Raw genomic sequence first — 23,884 nt, 5'->3', positions numbered from 1 at the left:
TTTAAGCACTTGCCTAACGAAAAGTCTTTGTTTTCTCCAAAACAATTTTTACTGTGATTTTCTCCATGCATTACATACGAATTCCAAAACAATTTGTCCAGATATGACTGGATGAAACCAGAAATATCCGGTTGTGTTTTGTCTAACTCAATCCGAAGTATTGCTACAGCCTCTGTGTTTGTGATTTTTGGATATTATCGATGGACTTTATTGTTTTGAATGTTTTTTATCAGGAAACATTTAATTTTGTGCTTAGAAACACTAGTTGATTCCACATGGAGACACCAGCTCTACATATTCGTATTTTCTAGGGAGAAAGCTAGAGGAACTGCGGCAAACAAACATGACATTTCTGTTTGTATTGATGACATTTTATGCACTTGCCTAAAGAAAAGACTTTGCTTTTCTCCATAATTTTTTATTGCGATTCTCTCGGTCCATTGCATACGAATTCCCCCAACTTTGTCCGGATATGACTGGATGAAGCTAGAAATATCTGGTTGTGTTTTCGCTAACTCAATCCCAGTTATTGCTACATGCTCTGCATTTCTGTATTCGAATATTATCCAAGGATTTATGTTTTGAATGTTTTTTATCAGTTAACATTTAATTTTGTGCTGGGAAACAGTAATTGGTTCCACATGGAGACACCAGCTCTACATATTCATATTTTCTATGGAGAAGCCAGAGGAACTGCGGCAAACAAATATGATATTTCTGTTTGTATAGATGACATTTTATGTACTGGCCTAACGAAAAGTCTCTGCTTCTCACCAAAACAATTTTTACTGTGATTTTTCAGTCCATTGCATACGAATTCCACACCACTTTGTCCGGATATGCCTGGATGAAACCAGAAATATCCGGTTGTGTTTTGACTAACTCAATCCGAAATTATTGAAAGCATCTGTGTTTGTGTTTTCTAGCTATTATCGATGGACTTTACGGTTTTGAATGATTTTATCAGGGAATATTTAATTTTGTACCGTAGAAACACTAGTTGACTCCACATGGAGACACCAGCTCTACGCATTCGTATTTTCTAGGGAGAAAGCTAGAGGAACTGCGGCAAACAAACATGACATTTCTGTTTGTACTGATGACATTTTATGCACTTGCCTAACGAAAAGACTTGGCTTTTCTCCAAAATCATTTTTACTGTGATTTTCTTGGTCCATTGCATACAAATTCCACACCACTTTGTCCAGATATGACTGGCTGAAACCAGAAATTTCCGGTTGTGTTTTGGCTAACTCAATCCCAGATATTGCAACAGCTTTTGTGTTTGTTTTCTCTGGAAATTATTGACCCACTTTATTCTTTAGAATGTTTTTTATCAGGGAACATTTAATTTTGTGCTGTGAAACACTAATTGGTTCGACATGGAGACACCAGTTCTACATATTCGTATATTCTAGGGAGAAAGCTAGAGGAACTGCGGCAAATAAACATGACATTTCTGTTTGTATAGTTGACATTTTATGCACTTGCCGAAGGAAAAGACTTTGCTTTTCAAAAAACCATTTTTACTGTGATTTTCTCAATCCATTGTATATATATTCCACACCAATTTTTCCGGATATGCCTGAATGAAACCAGAAATATCCGGTTGTGTTTTGGATAACTCAATCCCAGATATGGCTACAGCTTCTGTGTTTGTGCTTTCTGGATATTAACGATGGACTTTATTGTTTTGAATGTTTTTATCAGGGAACATTTAATTTTGTTCTGGGAAACACTAGCTGATTCCACATGGAGACACCAGCTCTGCACTTTTGTATTTACTGGGATGGAAGCTAGAGGAACTGTGGCAAACGAACATGACATTTCTGTTTGAATAGATGACATTTTAAGCACTTATTTAAAGAAAAGACATTACTTTTCTCCAAAGCCATTTTTACTGTGATTTTCTCGGTCCATTGCATGCAAATTCCACACCAGTTTGTCCCGGTATGACTTTATGAAACCAGAAATATCCGGTTGTATTTTGGATAACTCAATCCCAGATATCGCTACAGCCTGTGTGTTTGTGTTTTCTGGATATTATCAACGGACTTTATTGCTTTGAATGTTTTTATTAGTTAACATTTAATTTTGTACCGTAGGAACACTAATTGGTTCCACATGGAGACACCAGCTCTACACATTCAAATTTTCTAGGGAGAAATCCAGAGTAATCACGGCAAACAAATATGGTATTTCTGTTTGTATAGATGGCATTTTATGCACTTGCCTAATGAAATGATTTTGCTTTTCTCCAAAACCACTTTACTGTGATTTTCCCGGTCCATTTCCTACGAATTGCACAACACTTAGTCCGGATATGACTGGATGAAACCAGAAATATCCAGTTGTGTTTTGGCTAACTCAATCCCAGATTTGTGAGAGCCTCTCTGTTTGTGTTTTCTGGATATTATCGACATACTGTCTTGTTTTGAATGATTTTTATCAGGGAACATTTAATTTAGTGCTGGGACACAAATTGGATCCACATGGAGACACCAGCTCTACACATTCGTATTTTCTAGGGAGAAGTTAGAGGAACTGCTGCAAACAAACATCATATTTCTGTTTGTACAGATGACATTTTATGCATTTGGCTAACGAAAAGACTTTGCTTTTCTCCAAAACCATTTTTCCTGTGATTTTCTCCGTCCATTGCATATGAATTCCACACCACTTTGTCCCAATATGACTGCATGAAACCGGAAATATCCGGTTGTGTTTTGGCTAACTCAATCGTAGATATTGCAACAGCCTCTGTGTTTCTGTTTTCTGGATGTTATCCATGGACTTTATTGTTTTGAATGTTTTTTTTATCAGGGAACAATTAATTTTGTGCTTGGAATAACAAAATGGTTTCAAATGCAGACACCACCTCTACACATTCCTATTTTCTAGGGAGAAAGCTAGAGGAACTGCGGCAAACAAACATGATATTTCTGTTTGTATAGATGACATCTTATGCACTTGCCTAACAAAAAGACTTTGCTTTTCTCCAAAACCATTTGTATTTTTATTTTCTTGCTCCATTGCATACGAACACCACACCCCTTTGCCCGGATAAGACTGGTTGAAATCAGAAATATCTGGATGTGTTTTGACTAACTCCATCCCATATATAGCTACAGCCTCTTTCTTTGTGTATTCCGGATATTATGAACGGACTTTATGGTGTTGAATGTGTTTTATAAGGGAACATTTATTTTTGTGCTTGGAAACACTAATTGGTTCCATGTGCAGACACCAGATCTACACATTCATATTTTCTATGGAGAAAGCTAGAGGATATGTGGCAAAGAAACATGATATTTCTGTTTGTATACATGACAATTTATGCACTTGCCTAAGGAAAAGACATTCCTTTTCTCCAAAACCATTTTACTGCGATTTTTCTCAGTCCTTGCATACGAATGCCACACAACTTTGTCTGGATATGACTGGATGAAACCAGAAAGATTCCTTTGTGTTTTGGCTAACCCCATCCCAGATATTGTGACAGCCTCTGTGTTTCTGTTTTCCGGATATTATCGATGGACTTTATTGTTTTGAATGTTCTTTTTGGGGAATATTTAATTTAGTGCTGGGAAACACAAATTGGTTCCACATGGAGACACCAGCTCTACTCATTCGTATTTTTTAGGGATAAACCTAGAGCAACTGCGGCAAACAAACATGGTATTTATGTTTGTATAGATGGCTTTTTATGCACTTGCCTAAGGAAAAGACTTTGCTTTTCTCCAAAACCATTTGTATTTTTATTTTCTTGCTCCATTGCATACGAATGCCACACCCCTTTGCCCTGATAAGACTGGATGAAATCAGAAATATCCGGATGTGTTTTGGCTAACTCCATCCCACATATAGCTACAGCATTTTTCTTTGTGTATTCCGGATATTATGAACAGACTTTATGGTGTTGAATGTATTTTATAAGGGAACATTTATTTTTGTGCTTGGAAACACTAATTGGTTTCATGTGCAGACACCAGATCTACACATTCGTATTTTCTATGGAGAAAGCTAGAGGATATGCGGCAAAGAAACATGATATTTCTGTTTGTATACATGACAATTTATGCACTTGCCTAAGGAAAAGACTTTCCTTTTCTCCAAAACCATTTTACTGCGATTTTCTCAGTCCTTGCATACGAATGTCACACCACTTTGTCCGGATATGACTGGATGAAACCAGAAATATCCGGTTGTGTTTTGGCTAACCCCATCCCAGATATTGAGACAGCCTCTGTGTTTGTGTTTTCCGGATGTTATCGATGGACTTTATTGTTTTGAATGTTTTTTTTGGGGGAATATTTAATTTAGTGCTGGGAAACACAAATTGGTACCACATGGAGACACCAGCTCTACACATTCATATTTTTTAGGGATAAACCTAGAGCAACTGCGGCAAACAAACATGGTATTTCTGTTTGTATAGATGGACTTTTATGCACTTGCCTAAGGAAAAGACTTTGCTTTTCTCCAAAACCATTTTTCCTGTGATTGTCTATGTCAATTTTATACAAATGTCACACCACTTTGTCCGGATATGACTGGATGAAACCAGAAATATCCGGTTGTGTTTTCCTAACTCAATTTGAGATATTGCGAAAGTATCTGTGTTTGTGTTTTCGGGGTATTATCGATGGAATTTATTGTTTGGAATGTTTTTAATCAGGGAACATTTAATTTTCTGCTGGGAAACAATAGTTATTCCACATGGAGACACCAGCTCTATACATTCCTATTTTCTAGGGAGAAAGCTAGGGGATCTGCGGCAAACAAACATATTATTTCTGATTGTATAGTTGACATTTTATGCACTTGCCTAAAGAAAAGACTTTGCTTTTCTCCAAAAATATTTGTGCTGTGATTTTTTTCAGTCCATTGCATATGAATGCCACACCACTTTGCTTGGATATGACTGGATGAAACCAGAAATATCCGGTTGTGTTTTGGCTAACTCAATCTGAAATATTGTGAAAGCCTCTGTTTTTGTCATTTCTGGATTTATAGAGGGACTTTATTGTTTTGATTTTTTTTTTATCAGGGAACATTTAACTTTGTGCTGGGAAACACTAATTGGTTCAACATGGAGACACAAACTCTACACATTTGTATTTTCTACTTAGAAAGCTATAGAAATTGCGGCAAACAAACATGGTATTTCTGTTTGTATAAATGACATTTTATGCACTTGCCTAATGAAAAGACTTTGCTTATCTCCAAAACCAATTTTCCTGTGATTATCTCGGTCCATTGCATACAAATTCCACATGACACTGTGGGGATATGAGTGGATGAAACCAGAAATATCCGGTTGTGTTTTGGCTAACTCTATCCCAGATATTGTGAAAGTATTTCTGTTTGTGTTTTCTGGATATCATCGATGGACTTTATTGTTTTGAATGTTTTTATCAGGGAACATTTAATTATTTGCTTGGAAACACTAATTGTTTCCACATGGAGACACCAGCTCTTAACATTCGTATTTTCTAGCCAGTATGCTAGAGGAACTGGGGCAATCAAACATTATATTTCTGTTTGTGTAGATGACATTTTTTGCACTTGCCTAAAAAAAGACTTTGCTTTTCTCCAAAACCATTTTTACTGTAATTTTCTCGGTCCATTGCATAGGAATTCCACACCAGTTTCTCTGGATATGACTGCATGAAACCAGAAATATCCGGTTGTGTTTTGGCTAACTCAATCCCAGATTTTGCTATAGACTCTGTGTTTGTGATTTCTGGATATTATCGATGGACGTTATTTTTTTGAATGTTTTTTATAAGGGGTCATTTAATTTTGTGCTGGGAAACACTAATTGTTTCCAAATGGAGAAACCAGCTCTACACATTCGTATTTTCTAGCGAGAAAGCTAGAGGAACTGATGCAAACATACATGATATTTCTGTTTGTATCGATGTCATTTTATGCACTTGCCTAACGGAAAGACATTGCTTTTCTCCAAAACCATTTTTACTGTTATTTTCTCGATCCATTGCATACAAATTCCAGACCACTTTGCGGAGATATAAGTGGATGTGACCAGAAATATCTGGTTGTGTTTTGGTTAACTGAATAGCAAATATTTTGTAAGCATCGGAGTTTGTGTTTTCTGGATATTATCGACAGACTTTATTGTTTTGAAAGTTTTTTATCAGGGAACATTAATTTTGCGGTTGGAAACACTAATTGTTTCCACACAGAGACACCAGTTCTGCACATTTGTATTTCCTAGGGAGAAAGCTAGAGGAACTGCGGCAAACAAATATGATATTTCTGTTTGTACACATGACATTTTATGCACTTGCCTAATGAAAAGACATTGCTTTCCTCCAAAACCATATTTACGGTGATGTTCCAGGTCCATTGCATAGGAATTCCACCCACTTTGACCGTATATGACTGGATGAAACCAGAAATATCTGGTTGTGTTTTGGCTAACTCAATCCCACATATTGCGACAGACTCTGTGTTTGTGTTTTCTGGATATTATCGACGGACTTTATTGTTTTGAATGTTTTTTATATGAGAACATTATATTTGTGGTTGGAAACACTAATTGTTTCCACATGGAGACACCAGCTCTACATATTCGTATTTTATAGGGATTAAGCTAGAGGAACTGCTGCTAACAAAGATGATATTTCTGTTTGTGTAGATGACATTTTATGCACTTGCCTAACGAAAAGACTTTGCTTTTCTCCAAAACCATTTTTACTGTGATTGTCTTTGTGTATTGTATACAAATTCCACACCACTTTGTCCGGATATGACTGGATGAAACCAGAAATATCCAGTTGTGTTTTGGCTAACTCAATCCCACATTTTGCGAGAGCCACTGTGTTTGTGTTTTCTGGATATTATCGACGGACTTTATTTTATTGAATGTTTTTTATCAAGGAACATTTAATTTTCTGCTTCGAAACACTATTTGGTTCCACATGGAGACACCAGCTCTACACATTCATATTTTGTAGGGACAAAGCAAGAGGAACTGTGGCAAACAACATGATATTTCTGTTTGTATAGGTGACATTTTATGCATTTGCCTAACGGAAATGCTTTGCTTTTCTTCAAAAACTTTTTTACTGTGATGTTCCCGGTTGATTGCATACAAATTCCACATCACTTTGTCAGGATATGACTGGATGAAACCAGAAATATCCGTTTGTGTTTTGGCTAACAAAATCCCACATATTGCGACAGCCTCTGTGTTTGTATTTTCTGGATATTATCGACGGACTTTATTGTTTTAAAAGTATTTTATAAGGGAACATTTAATTTTGTGCTTGGAAACACTAATTGGTTCCACATGGAGACACCAGCTCTACACATTTGTATTGTCTAGGGAGAAAGCTAGAGTAACTACAGCAAGCAAACCTGATATTTCTCTTTGGATAGGTGACATTTTATGCACGTGCGTAACGAAAAACTTTGCTTTTCTTCAAAATCATTTTTACTGTGATGTTCCCAGACATTGCATATGAATTCCACACAACTTTGTCAGGATATGATAGGATGAAACCAGAAATATCCGGTTGTGTTTTGGCTAACTGAATCCCACATATTGCGACAGCCTCTGTGTTTGTGTTTTCTGGATATTATCGAGGAACTTTATTATTTTAAGTGTTTTTTATAAGGAAACATTTAATTTTGTGCTTGGAAACACTAATTGGTTCCACATGGAGACACCGACTCTACACATTCGTATTTTCTAGGGAGAAAGCAAGAGGAACTGCGGCAAGAAACATGATATTTCTGTTTGTATAGATGACATTTTATGCACTTGCCTTACAAAAAGACTTTGCTTTTCTCCAAAACCATTTTTACTGTGATTGTGTGTATTGTATACAAATTCCACACCACTTTGTCTGGATATGACTGGATGAAACCAGAAATATCCGGTTGTGTTTCGGCTCACTCAATGCCACATTTTGCGAGAGCCACTGTGTTTGTGTTTTCTGGATATTATCGACGGACTTTATTTTATTGAATGTTTATTATCAAGGAACATTTAATTTTGTGCTGGGAAACACTAGTTGACTCCACATGGAGATAACAGCTCTACACATTTGTATTTTGTAGGGAGAAAGCTCAAGGAACTGCAGGAAACACATGATATTTCTGTTTGTATAGATGACATTTTATGCACTTGCCTAACGGAAAGACTTTGCTTTTCTTCAAAACCATTTTTACTGTGATTGTTTGTGTCCATTGTATACGAATACCACACCACTTTGTATGGATATGACTCGATGAAACCAGAAATATCCAGTTGTGTTTTGGCTAACTCAATCACACATATTGCGACAGCCTCTGTGTTTGTGTTTTCTGGATATTATTGACAAACTTTATTGTTTTGAATTTTTGTTTATAAGGGAACATTTAATTTTGTGCTTGGAAACACTAACAGTTTCCACATGGAGACACCAGCTCCACACATTCATATTTTCTAGGGAGAAAGCTAGAGGAAGTGAGGAAAACACGGGGGGGTGGGGGGGCGGTGCTGTGACGCCCCTGGTGGTCGGTCCTTGCGCGCGTGCTGCTCTCCTTTTCTCGGGTCTCGGAAGTCGCTAGCTGTATTCGAGGCGGTGGCAGCGGCGAGCGAGTCCTTGTGGTCTAGATAAATCAGGAAAATATCTCTCTATCCATCTCTTGAAGACTTGAAGGTAGACAAAGTAATTCAGGCTCAGACTGCTTTTTCTGCAAACCCTGCCAATCCAGCAATTTTGTCAGAAGCTTCTGCTCCCATCTCTCAAGATGGAAATCTTTATCCTAAACTGTATCCGGAACTTTCTCAATACATGGGCCTGAGTTTAAATGAAGAAAAAATACATGCAAATCTGGTGATGGTCTCTGGAGCACCACTTCAGGGGCAGTTGGTAGCAAGACCTTCCAGTATGAACTATATGGTGGCTCCTGTAACTGGAAATGATGTTGGGATTCGCAGAGCAGAAATTAAACAAGGGATTCGTGAAGTCATTTTATGTAAGGATCAAGATGGAAAAATTGGACTCAGGCTTAAATCAATAGATAATGGTATATTTGTTCAGCTAGTCCAGGCAAATTCTCCAGCCTCATTGGTTGGTTTGAGATTTGGCGACCAGGTACTCCAGATCAATGGTGAAAACTGTGCAGGCTGGAGCTCTGATAAAGCTCACAAGGTGCTCAAACAGGCTTTTGGAGAGAAGATCACAATGACCATTCGTGACAGGCCTTTTGAGCGGACAATTACTATGCATAAGGACAGTACTGGAAACGTTGGCTTTATCTTTAAAAATGGGAAAGTAACATCCATAGTGAAAGATAGTTCTGCAGCCAGAAACGGTCTTCTCACGGAACATAACATCTGTGAGATCAACGGCCAGAACGTCATTGGATTGAAGGACTCTCAAATTGCAGACATACTATCAACATCTGGGACTGTAGTTACCGTCACAATCATGCCTGCTTTTATCTTTGAACATATTATTAAACGGATGGCGCCAAGCATTATGAAAAGCCTGATGGATCACACCATCCCTGAAGTTTAACAGTTAGGACACAATGGAAACCGCTGAGCATCTCCAGTTTCCTTTCTCAACTACTTCTGTATTATGCACACGAAGCTTTCCCGGAGCCAGGGAGCATATGCTGCATGAGGACCTTCCCGTCTCACGTTATGGCTGGGAATCTACTGGTTCATCTGATCTCCTCAGATTTCACGGTCGTTGTAGTCTTAGCCTGGTTTTACAGCTGTGAAACTTTCACAAGATTGACTGACTTTCCTAGAATAGTTTCTCTACTGGAAACCTGATGCTTTTCTAAGCCATTGTGACGAGGGTGATTGATGCCAGCTTAGCTTTGTATGAGAACCAGTTACCTTTCTTCTAGGTAATGAGTAGTGCTCTTCACGTCATTTTAGTTCTATGGTATATTTGCATTTTTAACAAGTACGTGATAGTACATTTAGAGTGATTGCCTTTGGTAGGTTTTTTCTCCCTCTGTATGTATGTAAACACCAATTAGGTAATGCTGGTTTCATTCCATGTAAGCATTATACAGTTTATGTAGGTTATAAGAGATTATTATGATTGTCATTAAATTTTAACTACCTTCACTAATATGCTTCAACTGTCGCCTTAACTATGCTAAGCTCTAGAACAAAAGCCAAAATATAATTATTGCTGCCTTCCTAAAACTCAAGATGTAGTTCTGTATTAAACTGAAATGTGCACTAGCCCAAAAGAGGTTAATAGTACTTTCTGAGCTATAGCATAGCTGCTTGGTTGTATTTGACATTTTCTAGTCATCACGTAACAGAAATATCTTCTCCAAATTGCCAGTACTGCTTCCTGAGAAACAAAGCGCTATATATTTAATGTAAAATTTCTTATACGAAACAGGATGAACTTTTGATTCCTCTTTTCATTTGTAGATTAAGTAGAATAATACTAATTTTGGCATCTGAATGTTAAAATTATGTAACCTACCTACTTAGGAAAAATGTTTTCCTGGTAATTTGTTCTATTTCCTGACTCTTGCCTGTAAACAAAGTGACAGTGACACTTTATCTTTTTTTTTCTGTTTTGGTTTATGCCTATCCTAATTAAACATGTATAAAGTGAAAAAAAAGGAAGTGCGGAAAACAAACATGATATTTCGGTTTGTATAGATGACATGTTATGCACTTGCCTAATGTAAAGACTTTGCTTTTCTCCAAAACCATGTGTACTGTGATTTTCTTGGTCCATTGCATATGAATTCCACACCACTTTGTCCGGATATGACTGCATGAAACCAGAAATATCCGGTTGTATTTTGGCTAACTCAATCCCACAAGTTGCGACAGCCTCTGTGTTTCTGTCTTCTGGATATTATGGACAGACTTTATTATTTTGAATGTTTTTTCTCAGGGAACATTTAATTTTGTGCTTGGAAACACTAATTGGTTCCACATGGAGACACCAGCTCTACACATTCGTATTTTCTAGGGAGAAAGCTAGATGAACTGCGGCAAACAAACATGATATTTCTGTTTCTATAGGTGACATTTTATGCACTTGCTAAATGGAAACACTTTGCTTTTCTCCACTACCATTTTTACTGTGATTGTCTGTGTCCATTGCATACGAGTTCCACACAACTTTGTCAGGATATGACTGGGTGAAACCAGAAATATCCGGTTGTGTTTTGGCTAACTCAATCCCATATGTTGCGACAGCCTCTGTGTGTGTGTTTTCCAGATATTATCGATGGACTTTATTGTTTTGAATGTTTTTATCAGGGAACATTTAATTTTGTTCTGGGAAACACTAGTTGGTTCTTCATGGAGACACCAGCTCTACACATTTGTATTTTGTAGGGAGAAAGCTAGAGGAACTGCGGCAAACAAACATGATATTTCTGTTTGTATATGTGACATTTTATGCACTTGCCTAACGAAAACACTTTGCTTTTCTTTAAAACCATTTTCACAGTGATTTTCTCGGTCCATTACATACGAATTCCACACCAGTTTTTGCAGTATGACTGGATGAAACCGGATATATCCAGTTGTGATTTGGCTAACTCAGTCCCAGATATTGCTACAGCCTCTGTGTTTGTGTTTTCCGGATATTATCCACGGACTTTATTGTTTTGAATGTTTTCTATCAGGGAATATTTAATTTTGTGCTTGGAAACACTAATTGGTTCCACATGGAGACACCAGCTCTACATATTTGTATTTTCTACGGAGAAAGCTAGAGGAACTGCGGCAAACAAACAGGATATTTCTGTTTGTATTGATGACATTTTATGCACTTGCCTAACGAAAAGACTTTGCTTTTCTCCAAAACATTTTTACTGTGATTTTCTCGGTCCATTCCATATGAATTCCACACGACTTTCTCCGGATATGCTGACTGAAACCAGAAATATCCGGTTGTGTTTTGGCTTACTAAATCCGAAATATTGCTAACAACCTCTGTGTTTGTGTTTTCTGGATATTATCAATGGACTTTATTGTTTTGAATGTTTTTATCAGGAAACATTTAATTTTGTACCGTAGAAACACTAATCGGTTCATCATGGGGACACCAGCTCTACACATTCGTATTTTCTTGGGAGAAACTAGAGGAACTGCGGCAAACAAACATGATATTTCTGTTTGTCTAGATGACATTTTATGCACTTGCCTAACGAAAAGACTTTGCTTTTCTCCAAACCATTTTTACTGTGATTTTCTCGGCCCATTGCATACGAATTCCACACCAGTTTCTGCGGATATGACTGGAAGAAACCAAAAATATCTGGTTTTGTTTTGGCTAACTCAATCCCAGATATTGCTACAGCCTCTGTGTTTGTGTATTCCTGATATTATCCACGGACTTTATTGCTTTGAATTTTTTTACCAGGGAACATTAAGTTTTGTGCTTGGAAACACTAATTGGTTCCACATGGAGACACTAGCTCTACACATTCTTATTTGCTAGCGAGAAAGCTAGAGGAACTTCGACAAACAAACATGATATTTATGTTTGTGTAGATGACACTTTATGCAGTTGCCTAACGAAAAGTCTTTGCTTTTCTCCAAAACCATTTTTACTGTGATTTTCTCGGTCTATTGCATACGAATTCCACACCATTGTCCATATATGACTGGATGAAACCAGAAATATCGGGTTTTGGCTTGGCTAACCCAATGCCAGATATTGCTACAGCCTCTGTGTTGGTGTATTCCTGATATTATCTACGGACTTTATTGCTTTGAATTTTTTTTATCAGGGAACATTTAATTTTGTGCTTGGAAACACTAATTGGTGCAACATTGAGACACCAGCTCTACAGATTCGTATATTCTAGGGAGAATGCTAGAGGAACAGCGACAAACAAACATGATATTTCTGTTTGTATAGATGACATTTTATGCACTTGCCTAACGAAAAGACTTTGCTTTTCTGGGAAACCATTTTTAATAGTTTGTCCGGATATGACTGGATGAAACCGGAAGTATTCGGTTTTGTTTTGGCTAACTCAATCCCAGATATTGCTACAGCCTGTTTGTTTGTGTTTTCTGGATATTACCAATGGACTTTAATATTTTGAAATTTTTTTATCGGGGAACATTTTATTTTGAGCTTGGATACAGTAATTGGTTCCACATGGAAACACCAGCTCTGCACTTTCGTAATTTCTAGTGAGAAAGCTAGAGGGACTGCGGCAAACAAACATGATATTTCTGTTTGTATCGATGACATTTTATGCACTTCCTAACGAAAACACTTTGCTTTTCTACAAAAGCATTTTTACTGTGATTTTCTCGGTCCATTGCATACGAGATCCACATCACTTTGTCCGGATATGACGGGATGAAACCAGAAATATCTGGTTATGTTTTGACTAACTCAATCCGAAATATTGCTACAGCCTGTGTGTTTGTGTATTCCTGATATTATCCACGGACTTTATTTTTTTTGAATGTTTTTTTTTTTCTGGTAACATTTAATTTTTTGCTTGGAAACACTAATTGGTTCCACATGGAGACACCAGCTCTACACATTCGTGTTTTCTAGGGAGGAACTGTGGTAAACAAACATGATATTTCTGTTTGTATAGATGACATTTTATGCACTTGCCAAATGAAAAGACTTTGCTTTTCTCCAAAACCATTTTTACTGTGATTTTCTCGGTCCATTGCATATGAATTCCACACCAGTTTGTCCGGATATGACTGGATAAAGCCAGAAATATCCAGTTTTATTTTGGCTAAGTCAATCCCAGATATTGCTGCAGACTCTGAGTTTGTTTTTTCTGGATATTATCGATGGGCTTTATTGTTTTGAATGTTTTTTATCAGGGAATATTTTATTTTGAGCTTGGATAGAGTAATTGGTTCCACCTGGATACACCAGCTCTACATTTTGTATTTTCTAGGGAGAAAGCTTGAGGAACTGCTGAAAACAAACATAAATATGGTTTTGGAGTAAAGCAAAGTCTTTTCGTTAGGCCAGTCCATCTATAATATCCAGAAAACACAAACACAGAGGCTGTAGCAATACCTGGGATTGAGTTAGCCAAATCAAAACCAGATATTTCTGGTTTCATCCAGTCCTATCCGGCCAACGTGGTGTGGAATGCATATGCAATGGACTGAGAAAATAACAGTAAAATGGTTTTGGAGAAAAGCAAAGTCTTTTCATTAGGCAAGTGCATAAAATATAATCGATACAAGCAGAAATATCATGTTCGTTTGTCGCAGTTTCTGTAGCTTTCTCCCTAGAAAATAAGAATGTGCAGAGCTCGTGTCTCCATGTGGAACCAATTAGAGATTCCAACCAAAAATTAAATGTTCCCTGATAAAAAACATACAAAACAATAAATTCGGTGGATTATATCAGGAATACACATACACAAAGTCTGTAGCAATATCTGGGATTGAGTTAGCCAAAACAAAACCGGATATTTCCGGTTTCATCCAGTCATATCCGGACAAGCTGGTGTGGAATTCGTATGCAATGGACTGAGAAACTCACAGTAAAAATGGTTTTGGCGAATAGCTAAGTGTTTTTGTTAGGCAACCGCATAAAATGTCATCGATACAAACAGAAATATCATGTTTGCTTGCCGCAGTTCCTCGAGCTTTCTCCATAGAAAATACGAATGTATAGAGCTGCTGTCCCCATGATGAACCAATTAGTGTGTCTAAGATACAAAATTAAATATGCCCTGATAAAAACAGTCAAAGCAATAAAATACATCGATAATATCCAGAAAACACAAACACAGAAACTTTCACAATTTTTTGGATTGAGTTAGCCAAAACACAACCGGATATTTCTGGTTTCTTCCAGTCATATCCGGACAAAGTGGTGTGGAATTCGCATGCAATGCACCGAGAAAATCACAGTACAAATGGTTTTGGAGTAAAGCAAAGTCTTTTCGTTAGGCAAGTGCATAAAATGTCATCGATACAAACAGAAATATCATGTTTGTTTGCCGCAGTTCCTCTAGCTTTCTCCATAGAAAATATGACTGTGTAGAGCTGGTGCCCCCATGATGAACCAATTAGTGTTTCTACAGTACAAAATGAAATGTTACCTGATAAAAAACACTCAAAACTATAAAGTCCATCGATAATATCCAGAAAACACAAACACAGAAACTTTCACAATTTTTTGGATTGAGTTAGCCAAAACACAACCGGATATTTCTGGTTTCATCCAGTCATATCCGGACAAAGTGCTGTGGTATTCGTATGCAATGGGCTAAGAAAATCACAGTAAAAATGGTTTTGGAGTAAAGCAAAGTTTTTTCCTTAGGAAAGTGCATAAAAGATCATCTATACAAACAGAAATATCATGTTTGTTTGCCACAGTTCCTCTAGCTTTCTCCCTAGAAAATAGGAATATGTAGAGCTGCTGTCTCCATGATGAACCAATTACTGTATCCAAGCGAAAAATAAAATGTCCCCCGACAAAAAACATTCAAAACAATAAAGACCGTTGATAATATCCAGAAAACACAAACACAGAGGCTGTAGCAATATATGGGATTGAGTTAGCCAAAAGAAAACCGGATATTTCCGGTTTCAGCCAGTCATATCCAGAGAAAGTACTTTGGAATTCGAATGCAATGGACCGAAAAAATCACAGTAAAAATGGTTTTGGAGAAAAGCAAGGTCTTTTCATTAGGCAAGTGCATAAAATGTCATCGATACAAACAAAAATATCATGTTTCTTTGCCGCAGTTCCTCTAGCTTTCTCCCTAGAAAATTTGAATGTGTAGAGCTGGTGTCCCAATGATGAACCAATTAGTGTTTCAACATTACAAAATTAAATGTTCCCTGATGAAAACTTTCAAAACCATAAATTCCATTGATAATATCTTGGAAACACAAACACAGAATCTTTCACAATATTTCAGATTGAGTTTGCCAAAACACAAGCGGATATTCCCGGTTTCATCCAGTCATATCTGGACAATGTGGTGTGGAATTCGTATGTAATGGACCGATAAAATCACAGTAAAAATGGTTTTGGAAAAAGGAAAATCTTTTCGTTAGGCATGTGCATAAAATGTCGTCGATACAAACAGAAATATCAGGAATACACAAACACAGAGTCTGTAGCAATATCTGGGATTGAGATAGCAAAACAAAAATCCGATGTTTCCAGTTTCATGCAGTCATATCTTTAGAAACTGTTGTGGAATTCGTATGCACTGTATCGAGAAAATCACAGAAAAATGGTTTTGGAGAAAAGCAAAGTCTTTTCGTTAGGCAACTGCATAAAATGTCATCTAGACAAACAGAAATATCATGTTTGTTTGCCGCAGTTCCTCTAGCTTTCTCCCTGAAAATACGCATGTGTAGAGCTGCTGATCCCATGATGAACTAATTAGTGTTTCAACGTTACAAAATGAAATGTTCCCTGATAACAACATTCAAAACAACAAAGTGTTTCGTTAATATCCAGAAAACACAAACACAGAGGCTGTAGCAATATTTCGGATTGAGATAGCCACAACACAACCGGATATTTCTGGTTTCATCCAGTCATATCCGGACAAAGTCGTGTGGAATTCGTATGCAATGGATTAAGAAAATCACAGTACAAATGGTTTTGGAGAAAAGCAAGGTCTTTTCGTTAGGTAAGTGCATAAAATGTCATCTGTACAAACAGAAATATCATGTTAGTTTTCTGCAGTTCCTCTAGGTTTCTCCCTAGAAAATATGAATATGTAGAGCTGGTGTCCCCATGTGCAACCAATTACTGTATCCAAGCTCAAAATAAAATGTTCCCTGATAAAAAACATCCAATACAATAAAGTCCATTGATAATATCCAGAAAACACAAACACAGAGGCTGTAGCAATATCTAGGATAGAATTAGCAAAAAAAAAAAACCAGATATTTCCAATTTTATCAAGTCATATCCTGACAAAGTGGAGTGGAATACTTATGCAATGCACCGAGAAAATCACGAGTTTGTCCGGATATGACTGGATGAAACCTGAAATATGCGGTTTTGTTTTGGCTAACTCAATCCCAGATATTGCCATAGCCTCTGTGTTTGTGTTTTCCGGATATTCTACATGGACATATTGATTTGAATGTTTTTTATCAGGGAACATTTAATTTTTTGTTTGGAAACACTAATTGGTTCCAAATGGAGTCACCAGCTCTACACATTCGTAGTTTCTTGGGAGATAGCTAGAGGAACTGCGGCAAGCAAACATGATATTTCTGTTTGTATTGATGATAATTTATCAACTAGCCTAATGAAAAGACCTTGCTTTTCTCCAAAACCATTTTTACTGTGATTTTCGCAGTCCATTGCATATGAATTCCACACCAGTTTGACTAGATATGACTGGATGAAACCGGAAATATCCGGTTTTGTTTTCTCTAACAAAATCCCAGATATTGCTACAGCCTCTGTGTTTGTGTTTTGTGGATATTATCGATGGAATTATTGTTTTGAATGTTTTTATCAGGGAACATTTCATTTTGTACTGTTGAAACACTAATTGGTTCATAATGGGAACACCAGCACTACACATTCGTATTTTCTAGGAAGAAAGCTAGAGGAAGTGAGGCAAACAAAAATATTATTTCTGTTTGTATCGATGATATTTTATCTATTGCCTTATGAAAAATCTTTGCTTTTCTCCAAAACCATTTGTACTGTGATTTTCTTGGTCAATTGCATACGAATTCCACACCAGTTTCTCCAGGTAAGACTGGATGAAACCGGAAATATCCGGTTTTGTTTTGGCTAACTCAATCCCAGATATTGCTACAGCCTCTGTGTTTGTGTTGTCTGCATATTATCAATGGACTTTAAAGTTTTGAATATATTTTTTCAGGGAACATTTCATTTTGTACCGTTGAAACACTAATTGGTTCATCATGGGGACACCAGCTCTACACATTCAAATTTTCTAGGGAGAAAGCTGGAGGAACTGCGGCAAACAAACATGATATTTATGTTTGTATAGATGACATTTTATGCACTTGCCTAACGAAAATATGTTGCTTTTCTCCAAAACCAATTTTACTGTGATTTTCTCGGTCCATTGCATACGAATTCCACACCAGTTTGTCTGGATATGACTGGATGAAAAGAGAAATATCCGGCTGTGTTTTGGCTAACTCAATCCCAGATATTGCTACAGCCTCTGTGTTTGTGTATTCCTGATATTATCCACGGACTTTATTTTTTGAAAATTTTTTTTTCGGGGAACTTTTTTTTTATGCTTGGAAACACTAATTCGTTCCACATGGAGACACCAGCTCCACACATTCATATTTTCCAGGGAGAAAGGTAGAGGAACTGCTGAAAACAAACATGATATTTCTGTTTGTAGTGATGACATTTTATACACTTGCATAAGGAAAAGACTTTGCTTTTCTCCAAAACCATTTTTACTGTGATTTTCTCAGTCCATTTCATACGAATTACACACCACTTTGTATGGATATGACTGGATGAAACCAGAAATATCCGGTTGTGTTTTGGCTAACTCAATCCGAAATATTGCTACAGCCTCTGTGTTGGTGTATTCCTAATATTATCCATGGAATTTATATTTTTCAATGTTTTTTTTTTCAGGCAACATTTAATTTTGTGCTTGGAAACACTAATTGGTTCCACATGGAGACACCAGCTCTACACATTCGTATTTTCTAGGGGGAAAGCTAGAGGAACTGCGGTAAACAAACATGATATTTCTGTTTGTGTAGATGTCATTTTATGCACTTACCTAAAGTAAAGACTTTGTTTTTCTCCAAAACCATTTTTACTGTGATTTTCTCAATGCGTTGCATATAAATTCCACAGCAGTTTGTCTGGATATTACTGGATGAACAGGAAATATCCAGTTATGTTTTGGCTAACTCAATCCCGATATTGCTACAGCCTCTGTGTTTGTTTATTCCTGATAGTATCCACGGACTTTATTGTTTTGAATGTTTTTTATCAGGGAACATTTAATTTTGTGCTTGGAATCACTAATTGTTTCCACATGGAGACACCAGCTCTACACATTCGTAGTTTCTAGGGAGAAAGCTGGAGGAACTGCGGCAAACAAATATGATATTTGTTTGTTTCAAAGTTATTTTATGCACTTGCCTAACGAAACGACTTTGCTTTTCTCCAAAACCATTTTTACTGTGATTTTCTCGGTCTGTTGCATATGAACTCCACAGCAGTTTCTCCGGATATGACTGGATGAAACCGGAAATATCCGGTTCTGTTTTATCTAACTCAATCTGAAATATTGTGAAAGCCTCTGTGTTTGTGTTTTCTGGATATTAACGATGGACTTTATTGTTTTTTTTTCTGTTTGAATAAAAAGTTTAATTTCACAATTTGATTAGTGCTAGTACGTGCAGGTGGATATTCATGTTATACAGCTAAGGCAGTCTGCCTTTGCAAATTGCCTGCCAGTCAGAACTATTATTTCTTTTTTTTCAATTAAACTTTTATTTAATGAATATAAATTTCCAAAGTACAGCTTATGGGTTACAATGGCTTCCCCCTACCAAAACTTCCCTCCCACCCACAACCCTCCCCTTTCCCGCTCCCTCTCCACTTCCAATCACATCATGATTCATTTTCAATTCCCTTTATATACAAAAGATCAGTTTAGTATATATTAGGTAACGATTTCAACAGTTTGCCCCCATATAGCAACACAAAGTGAAAAAAAAATACTGTTCGAATACTAGTTATAGCATTAAATAAGAGTGTACAGCACATTAAAGGCAGAGATCCTACATAATATTTTTTTAAAAAATTAATTAATTTTCTATGCCGTTTCCAATTTAACACCAGGTTTTTTTTTTTCATTTCCAATTATCTTTATATACAGAAGATGGATTCAGTATATAATTAGTAAAGATCTCATCAGTTTGTACCCACGCAGAAACACAAAGTGTAAATATACTGTTTCAGTACTAGTTATAGCCTCACTGCACATTAGACAACACATTAAGGACAGATCCCACATGGGGTGTAAGTACACAGTGACTCCTGTTGCTGACTTAACAATTTGACACTCCTGTTCATGGCGTCAGTAATCTCCCTAGGCTCTAGTCATGAGTTGCCAGGGCTATGGAAGCCTTTAGGGTTCTCTGACTTTGATCTTATTCCGATAGGGTCACAGTCAAAGTGGAAGTTCTCTCCTCCCTTCGGAGAAAGGTACCTCCTTCTTTGATGGCCCCGTTCTTTCCACTGGGATCTCACTAACGGAGATCCCCCATCCAGGTCTTCTTCTTTTTTTCTTTTCCATGGTATCTTGGCTTTCCATGCCTACAATACTCTCATGGGCTCTTCAGCCAGGTCTGAATGCCTTAAGGGCTGATTCTGAGGCCAGAGTGTTGTTTAGGACATCTGCCATTCTATGAGTCTGCTGTGTATCCCACTTCCCATGCTGGAACTTTCTCTCCCTTTTTGATTCTATCAGTTAGTATTAGCAGACACTTGTCTTGTTTGTGTGATCCCTTTGTTTCTTAGACCTATCCAGGCCATCGAATGTGAACTGAAATTGATCACCTGGACAAGTGAGATGGCATTGGTACATGCCACCTTGATGGGATTGTATTGGAATCCCCTGGCACATTTCTAACTCCATCATTTGGGGCAAGACTGATTGTGCATGTCCCAAATTGTGCATCTCCTCCCTCTCTTTTTCCACTCTGAAATTTAACAGGGATCACTTTTCAGTTAAAATTTAAACACCTAAGAATAATTGTGTGTTAATTACAGAGTTCAACTGCTAGTACTAGAACAATAACAACAACAACAAATACTAAAAAGGATAAAGTATTACATTGTACATCTAGAGTGAGGACAAAAGCTGATCCGGTCATTGTTTCTTATAGTGTCTATTTCACTTCAACAGGTTTCCCCTTTGGTGTTCAGTTGTCGCTGATCAGGGAAAACAAATGATATTTGTCTCTTTTGGACTGGCTTAATTCACTCAGCATGATGCTTTCCAGATCCTTCCATCTTGTTTCAAATGACTGGGTTTCATTGTTCCTTACTGCTGTATAGTATTCTATGGAGTACATGTCCCATAATTTCTTTATCCAGTCTACTGTTGATGGGCATTTGGGTTGGTTCCAGGTCTTAGCTATTGTGAATTGAGCTGCAATAAACATTAATGTGCAGATGGCTTTTTTATTAGCCAAATTAATTTCCTTTGGGTAAATTCCAAGGAGTGGGATGGCTGGGTTGTATGGTAGGGTTATGTTCAGGTTTCTGAGGAATCTCCAGACTGACTTCCATAGTGGCTTAACCAGTTTGCATTCCCACCAACCGTGGGTTAGTGTCCCTTTTTCCCCACATCCTCTCCAGCATCTGCTGTTGGTAGATTTCTGGATGTGAGCCATTCTCACAGGGGTGAGGTGAAATCTCACTGTGGTTTTGATTTGCATTTCTCTGATTGCTAGTGATCTTGAACATATTTTCATGTGTCTGTTGGCCATTTGGATTTCCTCTTTTGAAAAATGTCTATTGAGTTCATTGGCCCATCTCTTCAGTGGGTTGTTTGTTCTGTTGTTGTGGATTTTCTTGATTTCTTTGTAGATTCTGGTTATCAACCCTTTATCTGTAGTATAGTTTGCAAATATTTTTTTCCCATTCTGTCGGTTGCCTCTTCACTTTCCTGACTGTTTCTTTTGAAGTACAGAAACTTCTCAATTTGATGCAATCCCAAATGTTAATTTTGGTTTTGACTGCCTGTGCTCCTGGGGTCTTTTCCAAGAAGTCTTTGCCCGTACCTATATCTTGCAGGGTTTCTCCAATGCTCTCTACTAATTTGATGGTTTTGGGTCGTAGATTTAAGTCTTTAATCCACGTTGAGTGAATTTTTGTGTAAGGTGAAAGGTATGGGTCTTGCTTCAAGCTTCTGCACATGGAAATCCAATTTTCCCAGCACCATTTATTGAATAGGCTGTCCTTATTCCAGGGATTAGGTTTGGATCTTTGATCAAATATAAGTTGGCTGTAGATGTTTGGATTGATTTCTGGTGTTTCTATTCTGTTCCATTGGTCTATCCATCTGTTTCTGTACCAGTACCATGCTGTTTTGATAACAACTGCCCTGTAGTATGCCCTGAAATCTGGTATTGTGATGCCTCCGGCTTTGTTTTTGTTGTACAAGATTGCTTTGGCTATTCGAGGTCTTCTGTGTCTCCATATGAATTTCAGTATTTTTTTCCAGATCTTAGAAGAATGTCTTCGGTATCTTGATTGGTATTGCATTGAATGTATAAATTGCTTTTGGGAGAATAGACATTTTGATGATATTGATTCTTCCAATCCATGAGCATGGAAGATTTCTCCATTTTTTGGTATCCTCTTCTATTTCTTTCTGTAAGGTTTTGTAGTTTTCATCGTAGAGATCTTTAACGTCCTTGGTTAAGTTTATTCCAAGGTATTTGATTGTTTTTGTAGCTATTGTGAATGGGACTGATCTTAAAAGTTCTTCCTCAGCTGTGGCATTGCCTGTGTATACAAAGGCTGTTGATTTTTGTGGATTGATTTTATATCCTGCTACTTTGCCAAACTCTTCGATGAGTTCCAGTAGTCTCTTAGTAGAGTTCTTTGGGTCCCCTAAATAAAGAATCATATCATCTGCAAAGAGGGATAGTTTGAGTTCTTCCTTCCCGATTTGTATCCCTTTAATTTCTTTTTCTTGCCAAATAGCTCTGGCTAAAACTTCCAGAACTATATTGAATAGCAGTGGTGAGAGTGGGCATCCCTGCCTGGTACCAGATCTCAGCGGAAATGCTTCCAACTTTTCCCCATTCAATAGGATGTTGGCCGTGGGTTTTTCATATATTGCTTTGATTGTATTGAGGAATGTTCCTTCCATATGCAGTTTGCTTAGAATTTTCATCATGAAAGGGTGTTGTATTTTATCAAATGCTTTCTCTGCGTCTATTGAGAGAATCATATGGTTTTTCTTCTGCAGCCTGTTAATGTAGTGTATTACGTTGATTGTTTTGCGGATGTTGAAGCATCCTTGCATACCAGGGATAAATCCCACTTGGTCTGGTGGATGATCTTTCTGATGTGTTGTTGCATTCTATTGGCCAGAATTTTATTGAGTATTTTTGCATCTATGTTCATCAGGGATATTGGTCTGTAATTCTCTTTCAATGCTGCATCTATTTCCGGCTTAGGAATTAAGGTGATGCTGGCTTCATAGAAAGAATTTGGGAGGATTCCCTCTTTTTCGATTGTTCTGAATAGTTTGAGAAGAATTGGAGTTAGTTCTTCTCTAAATGTCTGGTAGAACTCAGCAGTGAATCCATCTGGTCCTGGGCTTTTCTTTGTTGGGAGGGCCTTTATTACTGTTTCAATTTCTGTGTCAGTTATGGGTCTGTTTATGTTTCCTATGTCTTCCTGGCTCAATTTAGGTAGGTTGTATGTGTCCAAGAATCTGTCCATTTCTGATAGATTTCCCTGTTTGCTGGCATACAAGTCCTTGTAGTAATTTCTGATGATTATTTTTATTTCTGTGGTGTCTGTTGTTATGTTTCCTTTTTCATCTCTGATCCTATTGATTTGGGTCTTTTCTCTTCTTTTTTTAGTGAGTTGGGCCAATGGGGTGTCAATTTTGTTTATTTTTTCAAAAAACCAGCTCCTCGTTTGGCTGATTTTTTGTAATGTTTTTTGGATTCAATCCTGTTGATTTCTTCTTTGAATTTAATTATTTCCCTTCTTCTACTGGGTTTGGGTTTGGTTTGCTGCATATTTTCTAGATCCTTGAGATGACTTGAAAGCTCATCTATTTGGTGCCTCTCCAATTTCTTGATGTAGGCACCTATTGATATAAACTTTCCTCTTAACACTGCTTTTGTTGTATCCCAGAGGTTTTGGTATGTTGTGCTGTTATCCTCATT

The 23,884-nt window shown here is 37.2% G+C and overlaps 1 protein-coding gene across 1 annotated transcript in view; it reads left to right on the top strand.

The window, feature by feature from the left end:
- The window catches only part of LOC133754587 (syntenin-1-like), a 42,979-nt gene extending 32,999 nt beyond the window's left edge, over positions 1–9,980 (top strand). The window contains exon 2 of the mRNA XM_062185007.1: positions 8,639–9,980. Coding sequence (XP_062040991.1) covers positions 8,639–9,539 — 901 coding nt within the window. The 3' untranslated portion in view covers positions 9,540–9,980. The remainder of the gene's footprint in view (positions 1–8,638) is intronic.
- The last annotated feature ends 13,904 nt before the right edge of the window (positions 9,981–23,884 follow it).

This window comes from Lepus europaeus, unplaced genomic scaffold (assembly GCF_033115175.1).
Source record: "Lepus europaeus isolate LE1 unplaced genomic scaffold, mLepTim1.pri SCAFFOLD_212, whole genome shotgun sequence".
Lineage (NCBI taxonomy): Eukaryota > Metazoa > Chordata > Mammalia > Lagomorpha > Leporidae > Lepus > Lepus europaeus.
Note: the sequence above shows the minus strand (reverse complement) of the source record. Positions and strands in the feature narration are given on the sequence as shown.